The sequence below is a fragment of the Podarcis liolepis genome, assembly GCF_965112155.1.
Source record: "Podarcis liolepis genome assembly, chromosome: 8".
Lineage (NCBI taxonomy): Eukaryota > Metazoa > Chordata > Lepidosauria > Squamata > Lacertidae > Podarcis > Podarcis liolepis.
The window spans coordinates 34,798,854-34,826,085 of NC_139560.1; the positions used below are offsets into that span (position 1 = coordinate 34,798,854).

Below are 27,232 nucleotides of genomic sequence, written 5' to 3' on the forward strand. Positions count from 1 at the left end.
GGGGAGGGCTGGTCACGTGCTCCGTAGACTTATAATTCCGGTTCCGTCCACCCTCGCGCTCCTTTCTTATGGAGGTCTGCGGGGTTTCGCGTGGTCTGCAGAACAGGTAAGCCGTTTGAGGGCGAGAGGGGAGGGGAGGCGGCGGTTTGGGCTACCGTTGGCGGCGGCGGCTGCCTGGGCGAAAGTGTGTGTTCTCGCCGACCAGCCTGGCTGCGTTTCCTCCCTTTTCCTCGCCACGTACCTTGAACTCAGCTAGGCCAGGACTCGTGGCGGATAGAGCGCGAGGGGAGCTTCCCGCCTTCAGCTGGAGGCCGAGGCGGCGGCGGGTGGGGGAACCGTTGTGGGTCTGGATGCTTTTTTTCATAGGCGGGGCCACGTCGCGCTCCCTCACAAAGAGGATCCCGCGGGGCTCCCGCGCCTGATAACTGGCCGGGGCGCGGCACCTTTGCCCACTTCTTGAATGCAATTTATAGCTGTCTGGCAGAACTATAGAATGTGTGGTTGTTTTGGAGAGCCTTGTTATGCACTCTCTTCTTTAGAGCCTCCAGCCCACTCTTCTATTCCCCCCTCCGACCTAACCAGTGAAAAGAGATGAAGGTAAAGTTGTCTATTCCATTAGCAGGTGGACCCTACTGCATTTATCTAAAAGCAGTTTTTGTCATAACGTGCTATTGTCATGTTATCTATATTCCTCGTGTAGTAACTTGAAAAATAGAGGATTGTTAATACACGTCATGCCAGAGCTTTCCCAAATATGTGTTGTTGTGACACAGTATGTAGGTGTTTCACAGCTCCCCCTGGGGCTGGAAAGGGAGCGGGCAGCCCGCTGAGTAGCTGCTGCCATGCTGCACAGGAGCCTCCCCACCCTGCCTGCCCGCACGCTTTCCTCTCCTCCCTGGTCGAGGCTGCTTGTCAGGTGCTCGGATCAGATGATCCATGCTTTCCAAGGAACCATTGGCGTCTCATTCGCTTGCCCCGCCCCACCATGTGCTGCCTGCCTGCCTGTCTGGCTGGGCTGGGTGCTAGCCCTCCCCTCTTCTCTTGTAGCCCTCCTGCCTCTGGGCCAGTGCAGCACCAGGCCAGCATGAGGCCCCGGCCCAGGATGGAAGAAGTCTTCTCCCTGCAGTAGCCAAGACTAGTTGCCACCCACCCTCACTGGCTGCTGGATCCCACCACTTTGGCCTTGCACTTGTTGCAGAGACCACCACCACCTGCTCTGAGGGAGTTTAAGTGCTGATGCTGCTATTTTCATGTTTAATTACTTAAATTGCAGTTGAATTACCCCCTAAAATGGATAGGTTTCTAATTAAGAAAAGTTGGTGAAGATGGCGTTTACAATGAACAGAATATAGCAGCTGTAGAGGAAACTATACAAGAATCAACTGTTGAACAGTGCTTTAGTACATGAGAAGTGTAAAGGAAAAAAATTCCAAGCCTCATTTATACAGTAAAGATTACAGTATATGAAACGGGGATTCATTTTCTGGTAATGAAAACAATCCTTTTCCCCAGTGTCGTTTGTAGGGATTTACTTACAAATGAAAGTATGGTACCAAACAAGTTGAAATCATTTTACCTCAAAACACAGTCATTTGTCAGAAAAAGCAGTGGAATACTTTATTGAGATTTCAAAACCTATAAAGAAGCCGTCTGCATCACTCATAAGGAGAATGCAGACGTTAGAGAAAGCTTAAAAGGCAAGTTACTTGGTAGCTCAAATAATTACCAAAAACAAGGATCCACACACTATTGCAGAAACCACCATAAAGGAATTTTGCTGTGCTATTGTTCGAACAATGTTTGGGCCAGAATTTGAAAAAGAAGTTAATAAAATCCCTTTGGCAGATAACACAATTGGAAGATATGTTCAAGACATATCTGATAACATTAAGCTGCAAATGAAGGATATTTTTCAAAACGATAATACAATCTTTACATTGCAACAGATGTCAGTAGCACAATTATTTATTTTTACGTGTTTCATTCATACTGACAGAATTATTGAGCAATTCTTCTGCTGTCTAGAACTTCCAATAAGAACTAGAGGTGAAGATATATTTAAAACTTTAGATTGCTCCATGAAGGAAAGTAATTTGCAGTGGTTAAATTGTGTAGGAATATGCACAGATGGCCCACTCTCAATGGTTGGTTCAACAAAGGGTTTTATAGCTTTAGCAAAGAAAGAATAAAAATATAATTACTTGTTGCTTTTTACATCACGAAGCACTAGTCACACACTACTGGAAATGAATTAAGAAAAGTTATGGACAAAGTGGTTCAAATGGTCATTTACATTAAAAGTAGACCTCTTGAATCAAGATTATTTGCTCATATTTGTGAAGAAATGGGGGCAAGTTTTCAAAAGCTTCTACTACACACAGACATTTGTTGGCTGTCAAGAGGTCAAGTGCTTTGTCTTGTATATGGATTGAGGGAAATGATGCTTAAACTTTTTGAGGAAAATCAGCAAAAGGAATTCTGTGATCTCATTCAAAACAAACTTTGGTGTGCAAAATTGGCATATCTTGCTGACATATTTGAGCATTTGAATAAAATGAATACCAGTATGCAAGAAAAAGGAGAAAATATATTAACAGTGGTAGATAAAATTTGTTCTATGAGAGAACAAATGGAAAAGGAAAGGGAAAAAAGGAAATTTTGAAATGTTTCCCAAAACTTCTAAGTGCGAGCTAAAATGTGATATCAGCTCACTAATTGCTGACCATTTAACATTGCTCAGAGAGAAAGTTCATCATTACTTCCCAAGTGCTGAAATCCACGACTGATTTGATCAGAATTCCATTTCTTTAAACTGCAAGGAGAAACTTTTCACTTATTGAAGAAGAATTAGCTAAAATTATTGAAATCTGTTAATGATGTATGAGAAGGTGACTTGCACAGTCATGAGATGTTGTGTCCCCATATATTTCATTATTACAATTTATGCATGTATCCGAATCTCTTAGAAGGGGTTAGTTTAACCTCTAGTTTGCTAGTAAAACTGAATTACTGTGTCGTGCTATGATGCATGTCTAGAAATTGTGCCACCAACATGAAAAGTTTGGAAAGTTCTGCATTATACACAAATGCACAAGTTGTGTGTGTGCATGCAGCTGATATCTATATATATTTGAAAGTGGAGGTACATTACCTATGGCATTGTGAGGCCCTCTTTTCCTTTGTATAATTTTTCTGGAATTGACCTATATTTTAATTAGTTGGTCTGTTGAAAACACAATGGGGAAAATGTACTTCTAGTATTGATTATTTTGAGTTATTTCCAGGCTGCCAAGTTGTTTGAATGATGATGAATTAGACAGCTGAAGATCATTACTAGAACTGATGTCTTCATAAATCAGTAGCATCAGCTGAATGTCCTAGCTATAATGATAAATTGCCTCTTTGTCAGTGGGGAAATTGGTTAGAGAGTTGTCTTATGGCCCTGACCCATGACCTCTTCACTGTGTAGCAATCTATTTTTGGCTTGATGGTACTAGGAAATACCATATACTCAGTTTTCAGATTGAACTGAGCCTGTAGGGAATATGTTGTGCTTGTTCACATAGCTGGAGTCCCAAAGCAAAGTTCACTTTAACCCTGAAATTTTAGTTCATATTTTATACTTGCCAGATAACATAAACCTAAAAAAAAAACCTCTTTGGAAACATGGTGTCTCTATAAAAGCTTTTAACTTTGCAAGGAAACGCCACCCCATAATGATTTTTGGAACTGGGATCTAATGGCCTTCGCAGTTCCTCTCATCATATTCTGACAATGGAATCTACTGTTATGTTTACGCTCAGTGGCTTCAGAATCATTTGTCTGGGATTCCATTGTTGTTTCAACCAACAAGGTATAACAACATGAACCCTTAAGAATACTGCATATATGAGCTTTCTTTGTAATGAAAGCACACAAAACAGAGAAAATATATTAACAATTTAAACCAACTTACTTTAGCATCTGCTGATTGGATAAACTAAGGCATAGCTACCCTTTCCAAGAGCAACTCAATTTTAAGCTTAAGAAATGATTACCGGAAACCAACATTTGGTACAGGTAGATTCCTATATTAGTACCATCTGCTTTCCTCTGCTCTTTAATTAAGGAGAGGAAATGGATAGATGGATTGCCTTGCAGTTTGTGTTCATGAATGGCAGTAGCCACATCACATCATGTCTGAAAGGTTGAGTAGACTTTGGCAAAATGCTTTGTATGGGAAGTAGCAATATGCTTTGAAGGCAACAGCTGTTGAGGATAACAGACATATTGGCTTGGATCCAGATTTTGCTTTTGCCATTGGGAGTATCCACCTAGTGGAGTTTCCATTAATAGGATGTGGTGGAGACAGACAACCTTTGCTAATCCCCCTATTACCCCTTCTAAAAATCTACTTTGGAAGATTGGGGGAACCTTCCAAAACAGTCTAGGAGGGAGGGAAGTTTGTGGAAAGGAGTGGGGAAATGTGAAAAAGTTGCTCCTGCCTGCCAGTGCGATCCCTGTACTGGATCAAAAGCATTCCATGGATGAAAGGAGCATAGCTGTCAACCTTCTCTTTTTTGCGGGAAATTCCCTTATTCTAGTGCTGTTTCCCGCTGCTATCCCGAATTAATAGATATCCCGTAAATTTCCCGGATTTCAAAGGAAGCAGCTCCTCTCCCTCCCTGCCGGCCAGGGAGGCTCCTCAGCTGCGTTGCTCGGATGTGTTGCTCACCAACAAGGAGTCTGAGAACGACTAGGGGATGGAGCTTGCATGCCTTGTGCCAATAAAATTGGCCGCGTTGCCTGGGGACTCGCCTTTGCTTCAGCGGTGTGGTTTTCTTGCTGCTGTATCCCTTTGCCAGGTCGCTGTGCTGTGGGAACCATGGCTTGAGGCTTCGTTTGGCTGCTGGCTGGGCTTTCCGCCTTTGGGCCTTTGGCTTGGAGGGGCTCAGAACTTACCTGTGCTCGGAATCGGATGGATACATCGACAGCACACTCACCCTTGCCAGGCATAAGGTCTGTCTGGAGCAGGGGCACATGGGGAAAAGAGAAGGAGCAGCTGGTTGAGTACAGTGGCGGGCGGCGATCTCATGGGGGGGGCTTTTGGATTTGTTTTGGAGGCTCCTTCGATTGACTGCTGTGGGGGAAAGGAAAGGAGCTGGTTGACTAAAATGGTGGGCGGCGATCTCATGGCGAGGGGGGAGGCTGTCACCGTGTGTGTGTGACTAGTTAATGCAAGCTGAGGGGTTTTTTGAATGCTGGACGCCGTTTTGTTGCACGTGTTGTGCTGCAAAGCCAGGCCAGGGAGCCATCTTAAGTTGAGGCTGCATAGGCTTTGTGGTGCATGTGATTTAGATTCTATTCAGTTGAACCTCTGGTTACAAAGTTGACATTTTTTCAGCAATGCCCTCCTAGTGAATCTTCTTTTGTTCACTTCTTAAATTTATTTTGAGGCAGTGCACACCTATGTTTCTGGAACTGCAAACCTTTCCAGTCACTCAAATCCCACGTATGAATGTGGAGGAGGTAGGATTGCTACAGGAGAGCAATCTCTTCGCAAATTGCATGTGTGGCTACTCTGATGTGTTTCTTTTCTTCTTTTTCAAACAAAGAAAGATGGATGGAGGTGGAGAAGAAGACATTCCTTCGAAAAAAGCAAAGAGGCTGTGCAAGTATCGTGAGAAATGGGAAAAGGAATTTAGCTTCTTGAAGAAGAGCAGAGTGGGGCATGGTCATGCATTCTGCACAATTTGCAGTTGCAATTTTAGTGTCTCCCATGGGGGAAGGACCGATGTCACTCAGCATAAAAAATCGGCCAAGCACAAGCGCGGGCTAGAGGCACAGAAACATGCCCCGACGATGTCCGCATTTGTGACTAGCAATACCACAGAGGCTGACCAGGTCAGAAATGCAGAGGTTAAAATGGCCATGCTGTGTGCCAAACACAACATTTCTTTCACCTTCTGCGACGACTTCAAAAAGTGTGTAGCTGACATGTTCCCGGACTCTGCCATTGCACGAAAATATTCTGCGGGGAAAACCAAAACTACGCAAATCATTAAAGGTAAGTTGATCCATATTATGAAAACAATGGTACCTCGGGTTAAGAACTGAGGTACCACTGTAATATTGCCAGCTTAGGAGTCCTAAGAGGCCGAAGTCTGGATCTTGGGGTCACCTTACAGCAGTTTTAACTACAAAAAGACTTGCTCTCCACTTCATACTGCTGCCTTAGGCTGTAGCATCTCATGCAAATTCAAGATCTCAATTGTGAGTGATAAATTTGTGGAGTAAGTTTAGTCATCTGTTCTGTTATCAGGCAACAGTTGATTCAAGGTACAGCGGTACCTCAGATTACATACGCTTCAGGTTACAGACTCCACTAACCCAGAAATCGTGCTTCAGGTTAAGAACTTTGCTTCAGGATGAGAACAGAAATCGGGCTCCGGCAGCGTGGCGGCAGCAGGAGGCCCCATTAGCTAAAATTGTGCTTTAGCTTAAGAACAGTTTCAGGTTAAGTACGGACCTCCGGAACGAATTAAGTACTTAGCCTGAGGTACCACAGTACACTTAAAAAGTTATCCCTGTTAACCTCAATAGCCTCAAATCCCTACAGATTGGGACAGAGCTAGTACTAGTTTCTAACTTCTGTGTGCTTGCATTAGCTATGGAAATTTGGAACAACAAATACAGGGTCAAATACAAGATTCTAAACAGTCCATAAGCTCCTTGTATCTGTGCTGATTGTGACCTAAAATATTTCTAAAACACCCAACCATGATTATGCATTTGGTATAAAGTACCATTTCAATGGGCAAGAACCCCCCCCCCCCCCGCTTCACATATTCAAGGATCTGTGAAAATTATTTTTCAATGATAAAATTATTCTTTTGCAGGGGATGACTAGCATGATGACTTGTGCTTCGTGGTATGTTGAAAATACAGTCGTACCTTGTGTTGCGTAACCTCCAGCTTCCGGAATCTTTGGGTTACGGCTGCAGCAAACCCAGAAGCAGCCCTCCAGTTACGGAATTTTCGGGATATGGCCGGGCCTCTGGAACAGATCTCGTTTGTATATATTTCAGATAAAAGACAACTTTTGTACAAGCCAAACAATTAGTTACATAGTTGACATTTTTAAAATAGTATTTTCAGCTGGTTATCTATAAATGTCTTATTATTCTGTTAGTTTAGGTCCGTCAAGATGCCCTGTTGACCCCTAAAGTATGGATAATGGTAAGTGTTACTCTTTAAAATTTTAACTAAGTGCTTTAGTAAAACTAGTTTTTAATAGACACATAGTTTGAGTTTAAATTTACTTGTACAATATTCCTTTTCAGTAAACCTTGTTGGGAGGTTGATGACACTTCATACAACCTCAGATTGTTATGTATATGACTTTTCTTGTTACCTGCTTTTGAAAAAAAACTGGAGGGTTCATTCTGCAAGCAATTACAAAGCCATGGAAATAGTTTAATTTAGGAAATCGTGTTTTCCATTGTACAGTATAGATATTAAAAATTGCATTGCTGGCACAGTGATGATTTCCTTTTGCCGTTTACCCATCTGAATTTATACTGATGTGTATTTCCTAATTCTGAGATGCCAGTAAAGCTTTAAATGGCCCAAGTAACATAATTACTTAGAACATTATAAAGTTATGTTAATTGTTTTTATTGCAGTGGATGTTTTGATTGTGTGCCTTCCTGAATTCGGATGTATTCAGAAATGAGACCAGATTGTCAAATCGTTTTCAACCATGAAAGTGCTACTTGCAAGTTTGAGGTAGTTATTCACTAAACCTGTAATCCACGTATAAGAAACCAAACTTGACTGTTTTGCAAATGTTATATGAAAAAGAAATTTTATTTTATTGTAATAAGAAATTTTTGAGATTAAAGCTAAGAAGATTACATTATGAAAGGGAGCCATTCTGTCTGAATACTGATGGCATAAGAGCAGCTCCGCTGGATCAGGCCAAAGGCCCATCAAATTCAGCATTCTTTTCCTGCTAGATGCAGTTGACAGTAATGCTTGAAATTCAGTATCTTTTGAAATTTAGAGAACTGATTTTCATTCAATCCTTATACCACAAATATTTTATATTTGATGTTCTAATGTATGCCTTATATGCAACCATCTCCCCCCCCCCCAATTGAGAACAAAGTGTTAGGGCTCATCCATGCTGCTGCTTGTTCCTTGACTACAAAGCATGGGCCCAAGAGGTTTTCCATTTGCCCCACCACCCAGAAAACCTGATTGATGTTTGCTCCGATTCAGTGCTATAGAGTGGGTTTTCCAGTGGAAAGCAATTCGACAAGTGGAAGTGTGAACAAGCCCTTACATTAACGTACATCCATGGGACATACCCAAAGAAAGTAACGGTAACATTGTTATTCAGGATATTGAAAACCCTTTCATTGTTTTAATATGTTCTTAATGTTGTTTTTAATGCCCTGGGACCTTACACTAAAGAGAGGGTAATAAATAGAAAAATTAATAATAATAATAGTAATATATTTAAGAGACTATTTTCCCACATAGTCTATATAGCAATAGTGAGTTGAATTACACTCCATTTAAGACATTCATAGTAAAAGCTGCTCTTATTTTTTCATGAAACTTGGGAGGCTATAACAGGAACCAATGTCATACATCTCTTTTCACAAAATGGAAAATGTTTTCTTCCTCTGTTCCTCCCCGCCCTGAGAAATGCAAGACTAGAAAGGAAAAGCAATGTCTGAAATAGTAGAATTCTGTGACCAAGCATTGCATCCTTCATATTTCCAATGTTCTAATGTGACAACAGGCAAATCAGTTTTGCTGACTCTCAAAATGTATGTATGACAAACATACATGAATTGATCTTACAACTATTTACACATTCAAGTTTATTTTTAAAAATAGACCTCATTTTGCAGATAAACTAATCTTCGCTAATAAGAACATCTGTTGCAGGTCCATATGTAGCAACAAATTGTTTCAACTGTTGATGGCACTGCATCAAGTAAATATCCCTTTGATTCAGAGAGTTTTCACTATTGAGTTCAAATGGAAACACGGCATTTGGGGCCACACAAAACACAGAAGCACCTGTGAAAATAAAAGTAGAGGAATAAACTTATATAATTTATTTTAACTAGAAAATGTTAAAGTATAATTGAAAATGTGATTTACATCAATCGAAATTTCACATAGAAATATCCAGTGATAGGCATCCATGTAGGTAACAGGTTTCTGAACACAGTAAGTATGGGCAGAATGTTTCTCCATCTATAAGTACTTTCAGATGTTAAATTTTTTTATATGCAAAAATATAGTTGGTTCTTAGAATTGGGCTCATTCAATCTTTCTCTGTCACTGTACTAATAAATATATTTCTGGTTTTAAAGGTGGCCTGTCATTTTTTAAATGCTCTTTTTAAGGATGCTGTTTCCAAGGGAGCTAATATGAGTGCATGAAGACACACACAATTCAAATCCCAGTTCAACTTATCAACCAAAGCTGTTAGTCTCATATCCTGGGTGCATATCCAATTGAAATGGGTCCACATGATCAGTATCCTACAGGAGTACCTGGAGTTGTGAGTCTGAATAGCAGTAATTGAAATTTATCGCACAAAACCAGACTAGATGATGCACTGGACACTTCTCTGAATTCACTCATTACAGTGGCATCTTGGTCAAGATGGACGCAATATATTTTGTGTGAGAAAGAGGGGCTCTTTATAGGAACCAAGTGTAGGAACGTAAAGTGTCTTGTTTCTGACAGTGCCCTTCAGTGCAGACTCTTCAATAGATGATGATGTCAACACAAAAGGAAGGGAAGAGAAATCTCATCCATGGAAATGAGACTTGGGGTGGACAAGCAAAACCTTGGGAGGTAACCAGACATTTGGTATTTGGAGCTCTGCTTTTCAGCCCAAGCAGAAAAGCACCCTGCATTTAAGGATTTTACGTGGTTATTTTAATAGCCCTCATTAAGAAAGGTTCAGTTAAAAGGTTTATACCGTATTTTAAAGTGAGAGATGATTCAAATAGTAATACAGCAATCAAAACATCTTCTTCAAGTACTTCTGTTCTTAAACTCAGCTTAGCATGTGCTTTAGACAGTGAAATCCTACAGCACAAACATAAATTTAATAATTTTAAATCAGTTGTACAAAATTTTAATAACTGAAAGTCTCTGTTGCCAGAGATGTTGTATGAATCTTTACACACAGAGAAATGTAGCTGCTACAGACATGTATGGGGAGAAATGGGACTTGCATATTTTTGATATAATTCAGGTCAATTACTAGTACAAATAGAGGTGTGGTTTTAGGCTGATGGAGCCGTTGTGGTTAAAATAGCTATAGTGCACAAGGCAAATACCCTCTACTGTGCAAGCCCAATTGTTAATTAATGTATAATGTATACATAGATCTTTATGTATTAATGTATTAATAGAGAGCTGGGCAACTCTATTAGACTACTATTTGTGAGGTTTGGAAGGAGCTTATGACTTCTCTTGAAAAACTGACTATGAGAGTCAAGTTTAAACTGATACCTCATATTCAGAAATTTAACAAAATGGAAAGTTATATAAAATGGCTTTTGAGCTCTTAAACTTTATAATTTTTTTACAAAATCTAGGATTAGTGCTGCTTGAAATTACACATTTGTTCACATGTAACTTATACAGATAAGCTATTGCAATTTAAGAAACAGGAACTGAACAATCACATGTCTAAAACTTACAGAGCTAAGGGGAAATGTATTAGGAACATGGTGATGGTGGAATGACTGATCCTATTTTCTTTCCCAGCTAATGGAAGACAAAGGGATATTTTGGCTTATAGCCATCAGATTTGGGTTTGTCATAGTTACTTATGCAGAATTATTACACAGGTTAAATACAAATTTTGAAGAACACATACTTGACATGTAAATGAAAACCTACAAGATATTCAGTGCAGTTGCTGAGAGATTTGATCCATGAACAGGATGTGTTCTGATTCTGCGACTTGCTAAGTAGTAACCGTGAATCAGCCTTTCCGCTTCTGAACAGAGTTTCACATGCAAATTTTTGGAGAAAGCAAGGAACTAAAATGACATAAATTATTTCATTGGTTTATGAATTCTGTGGAAAAATCAGTAGATTTACCAGTGATCTTTAAATGTCAGGTGTATCATTTTAAAAAGTATTTTCCAAGACACAATTTTCATTAAAATATTAATAATTTGTCAATTCATTATTCTTGACATATTTTCACATTACAAAGAACGTGATTTTAAAATGGGAAAAAATGTGGATTATATGAGTGGTTGCATAAATACAAACTCAACCTATTTCCTAAGCACCAATCACCATGGAAGTTAAGATACTCATGATTTAGCATGGTTGGTACACCGTTCTGCAGTCAAGTAAGTGTTGGGTCAAACACCTTCCTTGCTTCTTTTCACTTGTATTTTGAAGCCACTGTTGGACTTCACAGCTTTACTAAAGATGTAGATTTAGTGTAAGAAAAGTTCTCATTCCTATTCTGAAAATTGGACATTGAAATTGTCTGAATTTGATAAAGTGCAGAAGAGTCCTTTAGCAAATATGTCTAGTTAGACACGTAACATATATTTGGTAAGTTGGTTACTTGTACAAATTGAAGTTAAAGTAGCAGAGGAACAAAAGGGATCTTAATTATTCAAATGCACATAATCTGAAATATGATTGATAGAACAGCAGCTTATCAAACCACCCCTCTTGTTTGGTTCAATTCATAATGTCTAGTTACCTCCTCATAATCTTGTGTTCCAAACTGTTTGGAGATAGCATAGACTGTATCTTCTGGATTGATGGCCTTTTTTAAAAGGAGATTCACAACAGGAAGAACTGGATTGGAAAATGCTGATTCATTGCAGTGTATCAGAAGCCAAAAAGCGTCTATAACGTTAGCTGAAATAAAGCTTAAATCCTAGACAAAAGCAATATTTATATTTCAGAACAGAATTTCATACAGTTTCCAGACAAAACCAGCAAGTGAATTATTTGGGATTGAGGGTATCTAGAAAAATGTAAAATTCAGTGGTTTTTCTGAGAAACTCATTTTGGAACATTTCATTTAGCATTCTTGGTCTATTTAACGCATGCATGCACTCTAGTCCTAGTTTTAATATTGTTGAAGCTACCTCAATTCACTGATGAAAATAGATTGCATGACTGGAGGAAATCACTTTCTAGAAAGTGGCTGCAAATTTTGTATATCAGTGTCACTCTAAAAGCTATTAGGTATTTTTAATTAATGTCATTGTGCAATTCTAGCAAAGAAATGTTACTTACCATTTGGCCTATTAGAGTATTATCTCCTTGGATATGCTTTTTGCAAGAAGCATCCACATCAATAAATGACCAAAAACTGGTTTGAATTGGAAGGGTAACCTGCTGATCAATTTCTTCTCCATATTTCTTTCCAGGGATGAATATAGTCGTTGTTCTTCCTTCAAGTACTTGTAAAGTCAGACAATAAAGACTACTTAAAATCTGATGTGTTTTTTTTATTTCACTATAAATAGGTCTTTGAAGAATGAAAACAACATAGTGACATTGTCTTAAAGAAGATCGCTCACATGCTATATATTCAAATTACAGAAATGCACTGGAAGTGCTGCATATCAAAATGTAGCAGATAACAGGTTGATATACTGCTCCCTATTTTGAAGGACATAGAAATTGGTGAATAATATACTAATTTCTATCTTGGAAGGTAGTGGTGTGATACCACATATGCCCTCCCCCACATCTGCTCTGGGGACCTCCAGATATGACAACAGTAGGTTTGGTGGACATGTGGAAGCTGCCAGGAGTGGAAGGGACCTTCTCATTGCACAAGCGGAAGTCCTTTCCACTAGCTACAGGCACAGTTGAATGTCACCTTAGTTATTTTTTATTTTTTAATGATTAAAAGAATTATTCTTTATCAATACATTGCCCTGCTAGCAGACAAACAATATCCCGGTGTTTTGCTCTTTCTCATATGAAAACTACTACAAGCTGCATTTGATCAAGGCAAGTAAAGTGCTTCTGCAAGAATTGTCATTTGCAAGCCCATGTGACTAAACATAGTGGGTTTACACACTCATACAAAATGTGATATCTTCTGAGGTGTAGAAAGCTGTTGCAGTTCTGATTTCTTACTGTGGAAAAAATACTGTGATGGACAGAAACCTGGCATAAGGGAGCTTTTAAGTCAAAGTGTATTTGGACATTTGGATAACTGAAATAAGGTATGCCAGATTTTAGGTACTACATTATACAAAACTTTCAGTTGGTTTACCTGACTGCAACTGTTCAAGCTTATCCTTCCTATGTGAAGATAATTCTCCAATGAAGCATACTCCCCCTTTGGCCAGCAAAGCACTATTAGCCTGAATGCTTGCAGTTCCAGTTCCATGCTTATCTTTGGACACAGTAGGAAAAACTTCACCAGATGGAATATGCCGTATGCCCCGTGGAACAAGACTAATGCTGTAGTTCATAACTCTAGGTGATGGGCAAAGTAGATACCTTAGTTATGAATGTGTAATACATTTGGAAAAGAAATCAAGTGTTTTAAAAAATAATTTTAGTTTACATGACATTGCAGTTCAGTAGAATAATTCTATCCTTGGAATAAAGAAGCATATGCATTGTTTTACCTCACATATTTTCCTTTAAAAGCAAAATAAGAAATTGGAACAACTGCAGTAACAACATTGTTCTTTGCACAAAGCTAAATAAAAGGGTATACACAGTCATTCTACAAAAGGGGGAGAGAATCTGCTTATTAAAGAAAAGAGCACTTAGTTACCTCTCTAATATTAGCGAATCATTCGTCAAGACCAAAATATCCAGGTAATCGGCTGTTAAGTCATTTCTGTCACTTGTCTGTACTAGACTTAACAATATAGCTAGTTTGAGAGTGTTGTTAATGCCTGGTGGAAGTACTTGTGAAGCAAAACTATTGGCCAGAAGAGCTGTAAATCTCCAACACGACTTTGAAGTCAAAGAAAGAAGATACTTAAATTTTTCACTGATCTGGGAAGGGCCTAATACAAAAACACACCAAAGCCAAATCAATCTAAATGAACAACATATCTTACAGTTTTTACAAATATATTCAGTTTCACATCTTCCATTTGTAATTACAAAACTAGAAAAACAGTTTTACAAACACCCACCTTAAGCTCAGTCTTATGCATGTAGATTCACGTGGTTCCCAGCTAAGTGCTCATAGGATTGCTTCTCAGGTGTGAACACTTTAAAATCAGTTTCATTTTGTTAAATGAAAATAGGCTATTCCTTCAACAGCCCCTATTACTTGGGCCATTCTCTACTGTGTCTATGGGGTCTCCCAATTCTGCAGTGCTTTGTTTGCTCAGGCTGTCAGTTGAAAATCCTACCTTGTATCCTCAGGCGAGATCCAAAAGAATATATCCATACCCAATTTCAGTATGTATGGACTTTGTTCACAGTGAGTTAGCCCTCATGATGTCTAAATGACATTAAGTACAAACTATTGTTTGAACATTTACAGTGGTACCTTGGTTTACAGACGTTTCAGGTTACGGACGCGCCGAAACCCAGAAGTACCGGAACAGGTTTCTTCTGAGTTTCAGCGCATGTGCAGAAGCACCGAATCTCGTCACGCGCGTACGCAGACACAACGCTGCGGCTTGCGAACGTACCTCCTGCACTGATCACATTCGCAACTCGAGGTTCCACTGTATATAGTTTTATGTGGTTCCTTTCTACAAACAACAAGGCATTTTACAATGTGGTGGTATCCAACCAAGTCATACTCTGAGCACCCAACTGCAAACAATGGACTTAACCTAGACATATCTAAGGGCTTGTCCACATTTTTGCTTATCCTGTGTCAAGAAAGTCTGGATCCGAGTGGTTTTCCCCTTGACCCATGCTTTCTAGGCACAGATCTGAGCAATTTTCATCTTGCCTTACTCCTTTCCCAGGGAAAACCTGCTCTTCAGTGCTCAATCGGAGCAAACATTGATCAAGAGAAAACCCAAATTGTTGTTTGCTCTGGTTGAGCATTAAAGAGTAGTTTACTCCAGGAGTGGGGGCAGGGGAGAGAAGCAGAAATGTGGCTAAATCCTAACTCATATGACTAAAGTCAGATACCACAGAATAAGCACAGAACTACAGATGAAATGCAAGCCCACAAAGAAACCCAATGAACAAAATCTGCACAAGACGCCAGTACTATTAGGGCAATTTGTAAATGTAAATGTAGGAGAGTGCATAATTGATAGTAAAAGGCAATGTAGGTTTTATAAACACATTTAAAAGTAATTTAAGTCTCAAATGTGAAGTCATTTAAATGCTGTTGGATCACAAATTAATAGGTAGAGGGCACTCTCTGACTACTATTACCATTCACTTAATTCTTGTCCAACTGAAATAGCAGACAGAGTGCCCTCTAAAACACAGTGTGAATTGTGTGATCTGTATTTATTCAAACCAACTTTCACAGCTTGTTTATTCATATTTGAGAGGGAGAGGGGAAGAAGCAAATTTCAATCAAACAGAAAGTCCCAAAAAGTTTGCTATACATATACATACACACACACACAAACACAAAAATCTCCACTTGTTCAATCAGGAACTGAATGCACACCTACTTCAACTATCCCCTTGCCTTACCTGTGAGATTACAGAGATGTACACTGTTGGCTTCCAGGCAAAGTGTGATTTGTATGCAGCTTGGCATACAGACTGGAATTCCTATAACTTTATACCTGTTTCCTATTTCCATTTTATTAGATAGTTCATCTATAAATTAGCAAATAAACATGTAGAGATGTATGTATCTGCTTAAGACATACCCTGCCTTTATTCATAAAAGCTAGGTAGTTAACAGGAAAAAAGATCACAAACAATTTTAAATGTTACGGGTACTAAGACTGCAATTCTGAATGCTCTTACCTGGGAGTAAGGGCCATTGAACTAAAGTTCAGGTAAACATGCACTGTAAAGGAGCAGCAGGAAGCAACACAACATGGAAGCAGTAAAAACTATTCAAAAACCAGGGACAGTTGAAAACCGGCTTAAATAAAACAGCCATTTGTTAACCAAACGGCTTACTGAAGATGAAAGTTTTCCCTAACTTGCAAAAAGTCACACATAGGATTGCTCTGCCCAGCTTACTGCTTTATGTAGTTTGGTCTATAAAGGCTAGATTACCTTTATGAGGATAGAAATAAGAGTTACCTCTAGGAATGATCCATTCCCACCATCTTCCTTCTGCATTTATAAGATTGAACACAAAGCTGCATTCATGTGACCAAATCCATCTACTTTTTTTTAAAAGTTTTTATTGACATGTTTTCCATAAGTAACAAAAGTACATTCAGTGGCTCTGTTTTTAAATTGTAGCATCCTTCATACAAATAAAATACAACCAGTTTGAGACTTTTTTTGTTGTAGACAATGTGGGGTTGAGAGAGGAGAGAAAGTAGAGAAAAAGAAATTTAGGAGAGGGGGAAGGTGAAGGAGACATTAAACTTTCATTTTTGCATATATGAGTGGAGCTTTTTTGTCAGTGTCACTTGGATAGGTGTCTTATTTTTGTTGGCAGAATAACAGGTCAGAGGGTCCAAGGTATGGTTGGTTGCAGTTGATTGGTAGTGTTTTGGGGGGGCATTGTTAGGTTACATTAGCCATATTGATTCATATGTTGTCAGGGGTGGGGGATCAGTCATTGTCTTGTTGGCTTGTGTATGTGATGAAGGGAAGCACACTTGGGTAAAGGCATCCTTTGTTTGTCCCATGGTCATTTCAGTTTGTGAGAAGTTTTTCTCATACGGCAGTTTCCCATAGTGCCTGGTTATGAGACTCCTAGCTGCTGAGAGTAAGTGGTTTATAAGTTTTTTGTCATGTGAATGTGCATTTTTGCCTTGGAAGAAATTTAGTAGGACAAATTTTGGAGTTGCTTCTATTACCTGTTTTGTTAATTTACAAATTTCTTGTAAGACTGTTATCCCAAAAGATTGAATTTTGGGGCATTCCTACTACATGTGGAGGTGTGTGTCAGTGCCAGTGGATCCTCTCCAGCACTTAGGTGAAATTCCTGGGTGTATCATCACCAGCTTATGTGGTATTAGGTACCACCTGTAGATAAGTTTCAGTTCCCTTCTCTTGCCTGAGAGGGACTTAAAGGGTGGTTTAGTCCACAGCTTCGACCATTGGGTTGGGTTTATTTCATTCAGCTTTGTTCCCATTCAGCTTTGATTGTGGTAAGGGGACTTGTAGTGTTTTGGAGTAGTGTTTTATATATTGCCAGTACTGTCCCTTTGCTACTTTTTCCATAATTGACCTATTTCAGCCTTGTGGTTCATCCACTTTTAACTTTGTTATTAGTGGTTCAACATGCAGTCAACTGTGTTCAGAAGGCTTTTAAAAAAGACTTCAGGCAAACTTTTAAAGAAAGAAAAACCACACTTTCAGGGCATTTCATACAAAGCAGATGTTGTTCAAGTTATTTCAATTAGATGTGTGCAGGAGAAAAATCTCAGTAGAATGTCTCAAAAGGACAGAAACAAACCATTTAAAAACAACAAAAAATGAAACACAGAAATAGGCTCCTATTTTAAAATCTGTGAAGATGAATTATGTAAACCAGAAATGGCAGACATCTCAAGAGAATAAGGGAAGTAGTTAGATTGAGGAAGGATGTTACAAAACCTAGTTACTTACAGAAAAGCTTTATTATATGAACTGAAAGGAGGAAGTCAAATTCCAGGGACAAGATAAGATTGTGTTTATTTTTAAAAAAGAGTCTCTACATTTTATTTTCACATACTCCCCTTTCCTAATATATGAGCTTCTCTTCATATACATTCACATTTGATTGATAGGCATATCTATTCAGAAAGTGAAATATTTATTCCATCCAAATGCTATTTTGTATAACGCATGCTAGACTAACAGAATTCTGCCACATTTGTCAGCCTAATAATAAAAATTTACATTAAACACAAAACTTACCTCTTAGAAAAACTGTGAAAGATTGAAATCTGAAAGGGGTTTTACTGCTGGAAAATCCTTGAAAAGCACTAATTGCTTTAGCATCAACTATTTCAATAACCTGCTTATCTTTAAAAAAGAAAAACGTAAGATTACATTTTTAAAAATTAATCAGAAGTCCATCTCAAGCCATTTGCCCAACTGGGATTAGTATTATTAAAGAAAAGGCATTCTAAATCATCCCAACAGTCAGAACTATATCCACTTTAATTCTTTAGTACTGTACTACTCTTCCTAAGCTTTATACCTTCTGTTGACAAAACAGTCAAAAAAGTGAAGTTATAAAGTGATCTGAATCACATAAAATGTTAAACCAAACCATGACTTAGCGCAAACACTAGCACATGTGGGCTCCCAGAGAGGAGTCTGCAGCTGTTTTGCTCCTTCTCTGGGTGTGCTGTGGTGCTGTTGAGAGCTATGTTATGTTTTGGCTTAGTGTGTCATCCAAACCCAGGCTCATGTTTTGCTTACTCAAGCCAAAACACAAGCAGCAAGCCATACAACAAACCTTGCTACATTTCTACATCTCATGGTTTGTCTTGAGCAAGACAAATACCAAACCTGCATTCAGGCTTGGGATGGATGGATCAAGCTACCGTATTGGTCCAAATATAACCAGCATCTTTTTCCAAATTCGGACCATTAAAGTTTGGCTTATATTCATGACCTTACACCCCCCCACCCACCCAAAGCAGTGCATGGCAATGGTCAGCACACCCGCAAATCCCAAACCTCCCCCGGCGCCAGCTTGGGGAGGTAGTGCGGGGAGGTGGTAGTGCCAGGAGGTGGGCATGCAGTGCGCTTGAAACCGGGCACCAGCTTGGATAGTGGAGTGCTGAGCACTGGCGCTGGTTACCCCCCATCCCCTGTTCATTTTTTTAAAAATAATATTTATTACTTTTAAACCTTACAAAAAGGAGAAAAGAAGAAAAAAAAGAAAAAAGAAAAAGAAAAACAATACAGTACAATATATAAACAATACACAACACAACATTAACACATTAAACAAAACGAAAGCAAAAACAGTTCAAAAAACACACATCATACCATCTCAATATCCTCTCTTTCATTCCCTTGTTTCATCGACCTCCTCTCACCTCCCTTTTTGTATTCCATTTCTATTAATTATTTCAGCAAATCCTTTCCATCTTACTCTATTTCCTGTCATATGATTATCTTAACATATTTTAACCTTATTTTCCATTAATACTATAATACTTATTTATGCTTAATTCCTTAAAACATTTCTACTAAAGCCGTATAATTCCCTTCCAACATTTTTCTAACACTCATTAATTTTACATTATTTCCATACATAGATTTTAAACTTTTTCCAATATTCTTCCACCGTCTCTTCTCCCTGGTCTCAGATTCTGCCAGTCATTTCCGTCAATTCCATATAGTCCATCAACCTGGTGATCTTCTGTCCGAGGCTCTTAACTCTTTTCCAAGTCCCTTCTGCAAGTCTTCTTCATATTTATACATACACTTTACTTTGTCTTCTCCTGATCTGGTTCTTATTTTCCTTCCTTTGATGCTGAAAAGTAGATCTCAGGGAAATTCCCACCTAGCAATGTTTTTATTCCTTCTCGACAAGTCAGCCAAATCTCCATAGTTAAAACTAAAATTCAAAAGATATTTCCAGTCGTATTTCAAAGTTCCTCCAAGTCTGGCGGTCCCCACAACTCCAGTCTCCTCCTGACCCAAGTCCAGGTCCCAAAGGTCAATAAATCCCTGCATGAAGGGATCTATCCAACTTTCCTTCTCCGGTCCAAGCAGGGCTCTCATCCTCAAAGTCTGACTTTCTCTAAATTCAGTCATAAAAGGCATCAACTTATAGTCATCAAATTGCATCTGTAAGGCTGGGGCTCTCTCCCTCTCCACTTGTGCTACTTTAGGTTCCACAACAACAACTTTCTCCCCCGCCTTCTCCTCAATTTGCCATGTCAAAGTAGATCCCTGTATCGATTCCTGAATAGTTTCTGTATTAATATTCACTTTTTGTCCCAAATTAGTCACTTTTTGTTCCAAGTTATCAATTTTTATAGTCATCGCATCCATCTTCTTATGGAGCTGTTCCAGTGAATCATTAATCTTACATAGTGCAACCACTAAGGCTTCTTCTGTCAACATTCTTAACGGTCCAAGGTCAATCCCAGATTCTCACAGTTTTATCTTGCAGCTGGAAATTCCCCCCGCTCAGCTCATGTAATAATTTCAAAGGCTTCCTCTAGGGGGAAACAATTTCTATTTGTATCAATCCTTTTAAGCACAGTTCAAGCAATAAAGTTAGTTTTACTTTTACTCCTTTTTAAATGCAGAAGGAGACAATGGAAACAATGTATTTCTCTTCTTTATCTTACTGTCAACAAATGATCTATTCACAGTCAATGAGCATATCCAAAACTTCAGTCTTACTAGCAGCCCGTTTCCAGGTTCAGAGCGGTGGTAATTTGGCTTTCTTCACTCTCTCCTGCAGGCTTACGCAATCTAAAATTTCCCCCCTCTTCTCCTGCTTCCAAGGGGGGTTTGATGATTTTATCCGATGGAAGTTTAATCCTTTATGAAAGGCTTTCCAAGACTTTAGCTTGCAGCCTCTTTGCTTCAGTCTATTTACAAAAGGGGAAGGCGGACTTCCTGTTTGAAACCTCCCCGTTTCGGTGCCAAATTAAGACATTTAAAAATCCAAATTTCCGTTCTACTCACGGGTAGTTGTTTTAAGATCAAATTGTCCACAGGAAAAAGTCAGCGCTCTCCGGCAACAGCAATGCGGCTTTGCTCCGTGAAAGAAGCAGTCAATTTGAAGCACCGCACCACTCACCCCACGTCGCTCCAGATCCCCGAAACCGGGTTTCCCCGCAAGTAGGGGAGGCGCAAAAGGTGCCAGCCGAATCCCACGTTCACAGGCTTCTCCCGCCTGTGATTTTTTGTGGGTCCCCGCCTTCGCCGTGGCGGCCAGACCCTAATTTCCACGAAGCAAATTCCTCCCAGAGGAATTCAGCCATTACCGGAGGTGCTAACCCGGAAGTCCCCCCCCCCCCATCCCCTGTTCAGGGCAGTAGTGCTGGGAGGTGGGCCGCACCCACAATTAAGCCTTGAATTTTAAAGGTGCGGCTTATTTGCGGGTGTGGCTTATATTTGGACCAATACGGTACTTTTTTCTTGTGCTGGTTTCATGTTAACAAAACTGGGGCAATTTTGTCCAGTTCATGGGGCAATTTTTTAACGAAAATCCTTAAAAAAAACACACACACAACCCAGTTTTACGAACAAAAAGAACAAGGTAGTACAAAGGCACCTTTCTTCTCTGACCCATTATAGTTGCTTAAACCAGCTAATATCTCCTTTGTGTTGACACAACGGAAATTTTAAAAAAATGTTTTAAAATGGCCTCAGAATATGACGGTATATCTTAATGTGCAGTCCTTTCCTGAATTGTACAGAGTTTAAAAGGACAATCCCCACAGACGTATGGGGGTAGCCACCATTTCCCCTTCCCTTTTAGCATTTTGTCTTTAAATTATAAGCATGTGAACGTCTGATGAAAGAAATTCATCACTGAAACCTCAGGAAACTTTGTGAATTCAAAAATAAGCTTACTAATTAGATTTTCTTCACACACTATAAAATGCTAAGAGACTGGGCTAAATCTGTATTTCAGACACATTCGGAGTCTGAATGTGGGGAGCCTATCAGAGTCCCAATGCAACCATGGGGCATACATTATAAGCTTCACTCAATGTAGGGATGACTTTGAACTCCCTCCTCCATGCTTTTTCCTTCTCTTGTTGCCCAATAGTACACCACACCATAAAAATATAGCTCTTGAAATGGTATAATTTAGGGCTAATAACTACTATATAATGTTTACCACCAAGTACTCTGTATTTCATATCTTCCCGCAGTGGTGAAGTACACAAAGTGCACACAAAATTGTTTCTCACTGTTGCAGATTCCGTCGCTCCAGGAGTATGTACTCTTATATACTGAAATCCTAGGGGAAGTGTATAAAAGACCATATTTAAAGTTCTAAACATTCACAAAGTGCTATATATTGGTTTATAATGGATTCCAATTTAATTTAATTAATCATCACCAAATGATCTCTGATAATGTACCTACTTGAAAAGAATATTGACATCCCGTTCATTCATTTGGGGCAAGTGCCAAAAAAATTGGCATCCCCTTTTAGAGTTGTTTGAATGGCACACTGCTTTGCCATCTTAATACAGAGTCCTCAGTTGACTATAATGTATGATAGTCAGATTCAGTTAAGACCTGCCATGCTAGTGGAAATAATTTTAATGGCTCCTGCTGAGCCTCCCCTCTCCCCTCCCCTCCCCTCCCCTCCCCTCCCCCACATCTCCACCAAATCTACTGTAGGGGGTCAGAACAACTCCCAGAACAGTATGCAGGGAGAGGAGAAGGTGGAACGTTCTGTCCATGGAGAAGGAGAAGTCTGAATCCCACCCGCTGTCCACCAGCAAACAGAAATATTTGCATGATAGATAACAGAAGTAGAGTATAATCTTTTAATTTTTGGAATATACGATTGAGAACAATCCACTGAACACTACTACTGAGTGGTATGGTCAATAGCAAATGAAATAGCCAGTGTAGTGCAGGGCACACAGATGCATCTAAACACAACAAACAGGCATAAAAGTTATGAACGCAGATCAATTATCTTCTCTGCTTTCTCCTCTGAGTTCCCTTCTATAGCCAATGATCTGCTGGATAGTAGGAAAATCAGTTTGTGAAACGATGTTCATGTGTATCCAGTATGAGAAATCACAGGTCTATAACGATCTCGCAAATATGTCAGCAACATGCAGTGTATTAGATTTTATATACAATGTCTTGTACAAGCTTACGGTATATTTTTTAAAAGCTGAATTTACTGGTGTAAGTCAGTAAGTTATAACAGAATTCAAGATTCCAGGTTGGTGTACCTTCAGAAAATGGACAGTTTTCATCACAACAAACAAATCTTGCTCCTTGTGTATATTTTGTTACAGTGGACATTGCAACAACTATTCCCTCTGCCATATAAAATCTCTGAGAAGTATAATCAAATGGAAATTTGCAAAGACTGAAAATATAACTGGGCAGGGAAGGTAAATGTGTTAGTTTCAGCACTATGCTCATCTGAAAAAAAGAGACACAGAAATACCATGATGATGCCAGTTATAAATAACAGATACTACAGTGGTATCTCAGGTTACATACGCTTCAGGTTACAGACTCCGCTAATCCAGAATAGTGCTTCAGGTTAAGAACTTTGCTTCAGGATGAGAACAGAAATCGTGCTCCGGCGGCACGGTGGCAGCAGGAGGCCCCATTAGCTAAAGTGGTGCTTCAGGTTAAGAACAGTTTCAGGTTAAGAACGAAAGAAGTACTTAACCCGAGGTACCACTGTACAGTGGAATCCTATGCATGCCAACTCAGAAGTCATAGAATCATAGAATCATAGAGTTGGAAGAGACCACAAGGGCCATCGAGTCCAACCCCCTGCCAAGCAGGAAACATCATCTGAACACTCCTGACATATGGTTGTCAAGCCTCTGCTTAAAGACCTCCAAAGTAGGAGACTCCACCACACTCCTTGGCAGCAAATTCCACTGTCGAACAGCTCTTACTGCCAGGAAGTTCTTCCTAATGTTTAGGTGGAATCTTCTTTCTTGTAGTTTGGATCCATTGCTCCGTGTCCGCTTCTCTGGAGCAGCAGAAAGCAACCTTTCTCCCTCCTCTATGTGCCATCCTTTTATATATTTGAACATGGCTATCATATCACCCCTTAACCTCCTCTTCTCCAGGCTAAACATGCCCAGCTCCCTTAGCCGTTCCTCATAAGGCATCGTTTCCAGGCCTTTGACCATTTTGGTTGCCCTCCTCTGGACATGTTCCAGTGTGTCAGTGTCCTTCTTGAACTGTGGTGCCCAGAACTGGACACAGTACTCCAGGTGAGGTCTGACCAGAGCAGAATACAGTGGCACTATTACTTCCCTTGATCTAGATGCTATACTCCTATTGATGCAGCCCAGAATTGCATTGGCTTTTTTAGCTGCCGCGTCACACTGTTACACTGGGCTTACTTCCAAGTCAACAGGGCTTACTTCCAAGGAAGCTTACTATAATTAAGATATGCCTTGAACGCATTTCAGAAGATATATTGCAACAAACTAAAAGGTCAGTGAAGCTATATTGTTTTATAGATACAACTAATTTCTTTAAAAAGTAAAATACGAAAAGCAGAGGTCAGACCTACCTGAGCTTCAGTCTGTAGCTGCTGAATTAGTGACAGTGTTTTAACTGCTGTAAAACACACCTATAATTCAAAACCCAATTCATTTCATAAGGCAACTGCAGTTTAAAAGAGTGATTAACAAATTTCACCAAAATATATGAGATTCCTTACAGACTGAAAAATTTGAGTGGCCTTCACAGGTTTATGCAAAATGTAATTTCCAAGGGTAGCATCCAACTCAGTAATATCAGATGGATTTATCAATATAGGAAACTGGAAAATGGCATAACTTTGCTTTGAATCTGTAAGAGTAGAAAGTAAAAACCATCAACATTGCCCATATACTGATTTAAACTATAATTTTAAAAATTGCTAAATACTACCATTGTATAATTTGCAGGCATTCACAAATTTCTGAAGGCCACCACTCCTGTCAAGATAGATCATTGCAACTTCCTTCATTCTGAGAAGGTCTGGCTTCATTTTCTCTTGATGGTTTTGTTTCAGTACTAAACCCTTAGATCACAGGTACACACTATGGGGAAGAATTTGATGTGTCAGTAAGGTCAAGACAAATGGAACATGCAGTAAGAATTCTGCAGTGACAAGTTATCATTAGCACTTACAGAAAATGAATTATATAATACAGAGGTTGATGCCATGGCACCTGCATAGGCCTTGATTGATATCCCTGGGCAGGCCCCCACCCCAACTCTGAGCTTTCTTCTTTCTTTCTTTTTAAAGAAACTTATGAAGCCAATTGTGCAGGTACCCTTCCAAGTATTTTCTTTGAAATGAGTGCAGTGTATACTGTCCTCACAATGTATATGTCCATACAGAGATACGTCTCCTTGTGTTTAATGGAGCTTACTCCCAGGTAAGTGGGTACAAGATGGCAGCCTAGGCTTTGGTTGGGGTTGGCATTAGGGGAAAAGAGGGTTCTTGTGCCTTTTAACAGCTGTAAGACAAGCAGAAATACAACAGGTTAATCATTTTCTATTAGAGAAATACAATTATAGGAAAAGCTTTATCATAACGACTCTCTTTAATTTCTTTGTTATGTAATGCCATGACAGCTATGTTACACTACGCTATGCTCCCATGGCAGTCATTTTCTGATTGATGCTCATAGCACTTAACATTCAAAATGCACCCACTGGTCCAAAAAGTTTGGCGATCCTTGATATAATGCAAAGCCTTGCTTAATTTATTCAGATACTGGAGAAAGATCCGAGTACTGGAATATGCTTTAGATTACAAGCCAAAGCATTAGTCTTGTGGACGTGTACTTAGCAATATGGGTGGAATCTTTATTACTTTCTTTTTTTAAAGGACAAATAAAATATATTCACTATGTTCTGGTCTTAAATAATTTATAATAAATTATTGCAGTATAAATCTTATAAAAGGAAACATCTTGCTGTATCAGTTTTGTCAAGAATTTAAATCCTAACATATTTCAGTTGGACTTCTATGTAATTAAGAGGAAATTAGATAATGCATAAGGAATTTGGGTTGGGCATCTGATGATCTTAACTGTAAAAACTACATGTTAGAAATATTCTACATGGCTTTTAGATTTTCCAGTACTCTGATTTCTCTGCAGTCCCAACAGTGAGCACTATATCTACACTTATTTGTACTGGGGGTTAGGAAACTCCTGTTCCATCCAGTGAGAGTTCCCCTCTCAACAGTGAAAACAGTCATGGGGGGATGGAAATCCAGATTAAGACTGCAATGGGGGATAAAATACACTTACTCCCCACAAGTGTCCCAATTGTCCCACACAATTCACTTTTTAAAAGACATTCAGTGTGAATAGAGTTGCATTTAATTTGGCCACCCAAAGCCAGTGTACTGTAGTGGTTCAAATCCCCATTTGGTCATAAAGCACAAGGAACACTATTCAAAGAACTATGCTTGGTATAAAGTCAAAAATACCCATTCAAATAGTCCCAATTGTATGTTCTGTCTGGAGCAGTAGCATAATCTACCCACCAGAGAGCTCTGGATCTAACCCTATGCCACCAACTGGGCAGTTGCTGAACAATTTGAAATGAGGGGGGCTCAGCAAGAAACAGAACCAAAGATATCAGTGTCACACCTATGTATATGTGCCTCACATTCAGATTGGGTGAAATAATTTAAATGGTGATTTAAATCTAAGTTCTTAAGTGTCATTTTCCACCATGGATATAATGGGGTAGGGATTTCAATATGAAAAACAAAGAGTAATTGTAGAGCAAACACATATTCTAACGTAAAAAAACCCCCAAAAGCTCAACAATTTTGGTTTTTTCCTTAAAAGCTCCATTTTTAAAAAGCACCCTCAGGTCCACAGTTCCATTATAGATGCTTTTATATCCTGGCCTCAAAACCCTTCCATTTCTGCACTGATGTCGCAATGGCCCACCCACTACATTGCCACCCTTTACTGCCATTACTAATGTAGCTCTGTCTCTTCTTCAGACATGCCAAAACCAATGTGTTACAGTTCTCTTGCAATGGTGCATTTAAAAAATCCAACTAAGTTGTTTGTGTGAAAAGAATCTAACAGCACACTTGAATTTAGCCTCACACAAGCCACTGCATGTGTTGTACAATTTCCCTGTCTTGTTTTTTTTTCAAAAGCATCATTGGAAGTGGCTGTATGTTTAAGTTGAAGACTAGCACAACAGCAAAAGGAGGAGCTGTTTAACCTTATGGGTTCTCCCCCACAAGCTGATTTTCAGCCTACAAGCAGGAGGATATAAGTGGCTCTATGTATTTAATTTAACGTTTAGGGAAGTTTTTAATGACTGATGTTTTAATGTATTTTTAACCTTCTGTTGGAAGCCGCCCAGAGTGGCTGGGGAAACCCAGCCAGATAGGCGGGCTAGAAATAAAATAATAATAATAATAATAATAAATTCTGAAAAGTGGTCAAGATCCTACCGCACATCATGA

The 27,232-nt window shown here is 39.3% G+C and overlaps 2 protein-coding genes across 21 annotated transcripts in view; one reads left to right on the forward strand and one right to left on the reverse strand.

Moving 5' to 3' along the window:
- Window positions 1–12,499, forward strand: LOC310713473 (uncharacterized protein). Of its 5 annotated transcripts, XR_014529275.1 has the most exons (6): window positions 1–106; window positions 1,048–4,705; window positions 4,740–4,998; window positions 5,595–6,046; window positions 6,879–7,218; window positions 7,665–9,373. XR_014529275.1 is itself a non-coding variant. In XM_083517618.1 (5 exons), the coding sequence occupies exons 1-3, from the start codon at window positions 69–71 to the stop codon at window positions 6,887–6,889; spliced, it is 501 nt and encodes a 166-aa protein (XP_083373744.1). In that variant the 5' UTR covers window positions 1–68; the 3' UTR covers window positions 6,890–7,218; window positions 7,665–7,767; window positions 9,408–12,499. The 5 variants fall into 5 exon arrangements, 3 of the variants coding, with proteins under 3 accessions (XP_083373744.1, XP_083373743.1, XP_083373742.1); XR_014529274.1 differs by lacking the exons at window positions 1,048–4,705; window positions 4,740–4,998 and adding an exon at window positions 9,375–9,984 and having other exon boundaries at window positions 7,665–7,767; XM_083517618.1 differs by lacking the exons at window positions 1,048–4,705; window positions 4,740–4,998 and adding an exon at window positions 9,408–12,499 and having other exon boundaries at window positions 7,665–7,767.
- Window positions 8,844–27,232, reverse strand: part of MCMDC2 (minichromosome maintenance domain containing 2) — a 19,749-nt gene continuing 1,360 nt past the window's right edge. For 5 of the 16 annotated variants that reach the window (XM_083517580.1, XM_083517579.1, XM_083517589.1 and 2 more), the window contains exons 2-15: window positions 24,670–24,821; window positions 24,458–24,588; window positions 24,308–24,367; window positions 22,992–23,187; window positions 21,911–22,033; window positions 18,001–18,108; window positions 15,658–15,786; window positions 13,805–14,042; window positions 13,292–13,497; window positions 12,298–12,464; window positions 11,753–11,932; window positions 10,924–11,066; window positions 9,992–10,101; window positions 8,844–9,075 (exon numbers count right to left, since the gene is read on the reverse strand). In XM_083517580.1, coding sequence (XP_083373706.1) covers window positions 8,909–9,075; window positions 9,992–10,101; window positions 10,924–11,066; window positions 11,753–11,932; window positions 12,298–12,464; window positions 13,292–13,497; window positions 13,805–14,042; window positions 15,658–15,786; window positions 18,001–18,108; window positions 21,911–22,033; window positions 22,992–23,187; window positions 24,308–24,367; window positions 24,458–24,588; window positions 24,670–24,769 — 2,058 coding nt within the window. In that variant the 5' untranslated portion in view covers window positions 24,770–24,821 and the 3' untranslated portion in view covers window positions 8,844–8,908. The other 11 variants (XM_083517581.1, XM_083517582.1, XM_083517588.1 and 8 more) reach the window with 10 other exon arrangements.

Bases quoted from the DNA above. Each gene is read 5' to 3' on its own strand.
- LOC310713473 (XM_083517616.1), top strand. From the start codon at position 4,958: ATGGATACATCGACAGCACACTCACCCTTGCCAGGCATAAG. The intron at 4,999-5,594 runs GTCTGTCTGGAG...TTTCAAACAAAG, and splicing joins TCACCCTTGCCAGGCATAAG to AAAGATGGATGGAGGTGGAG.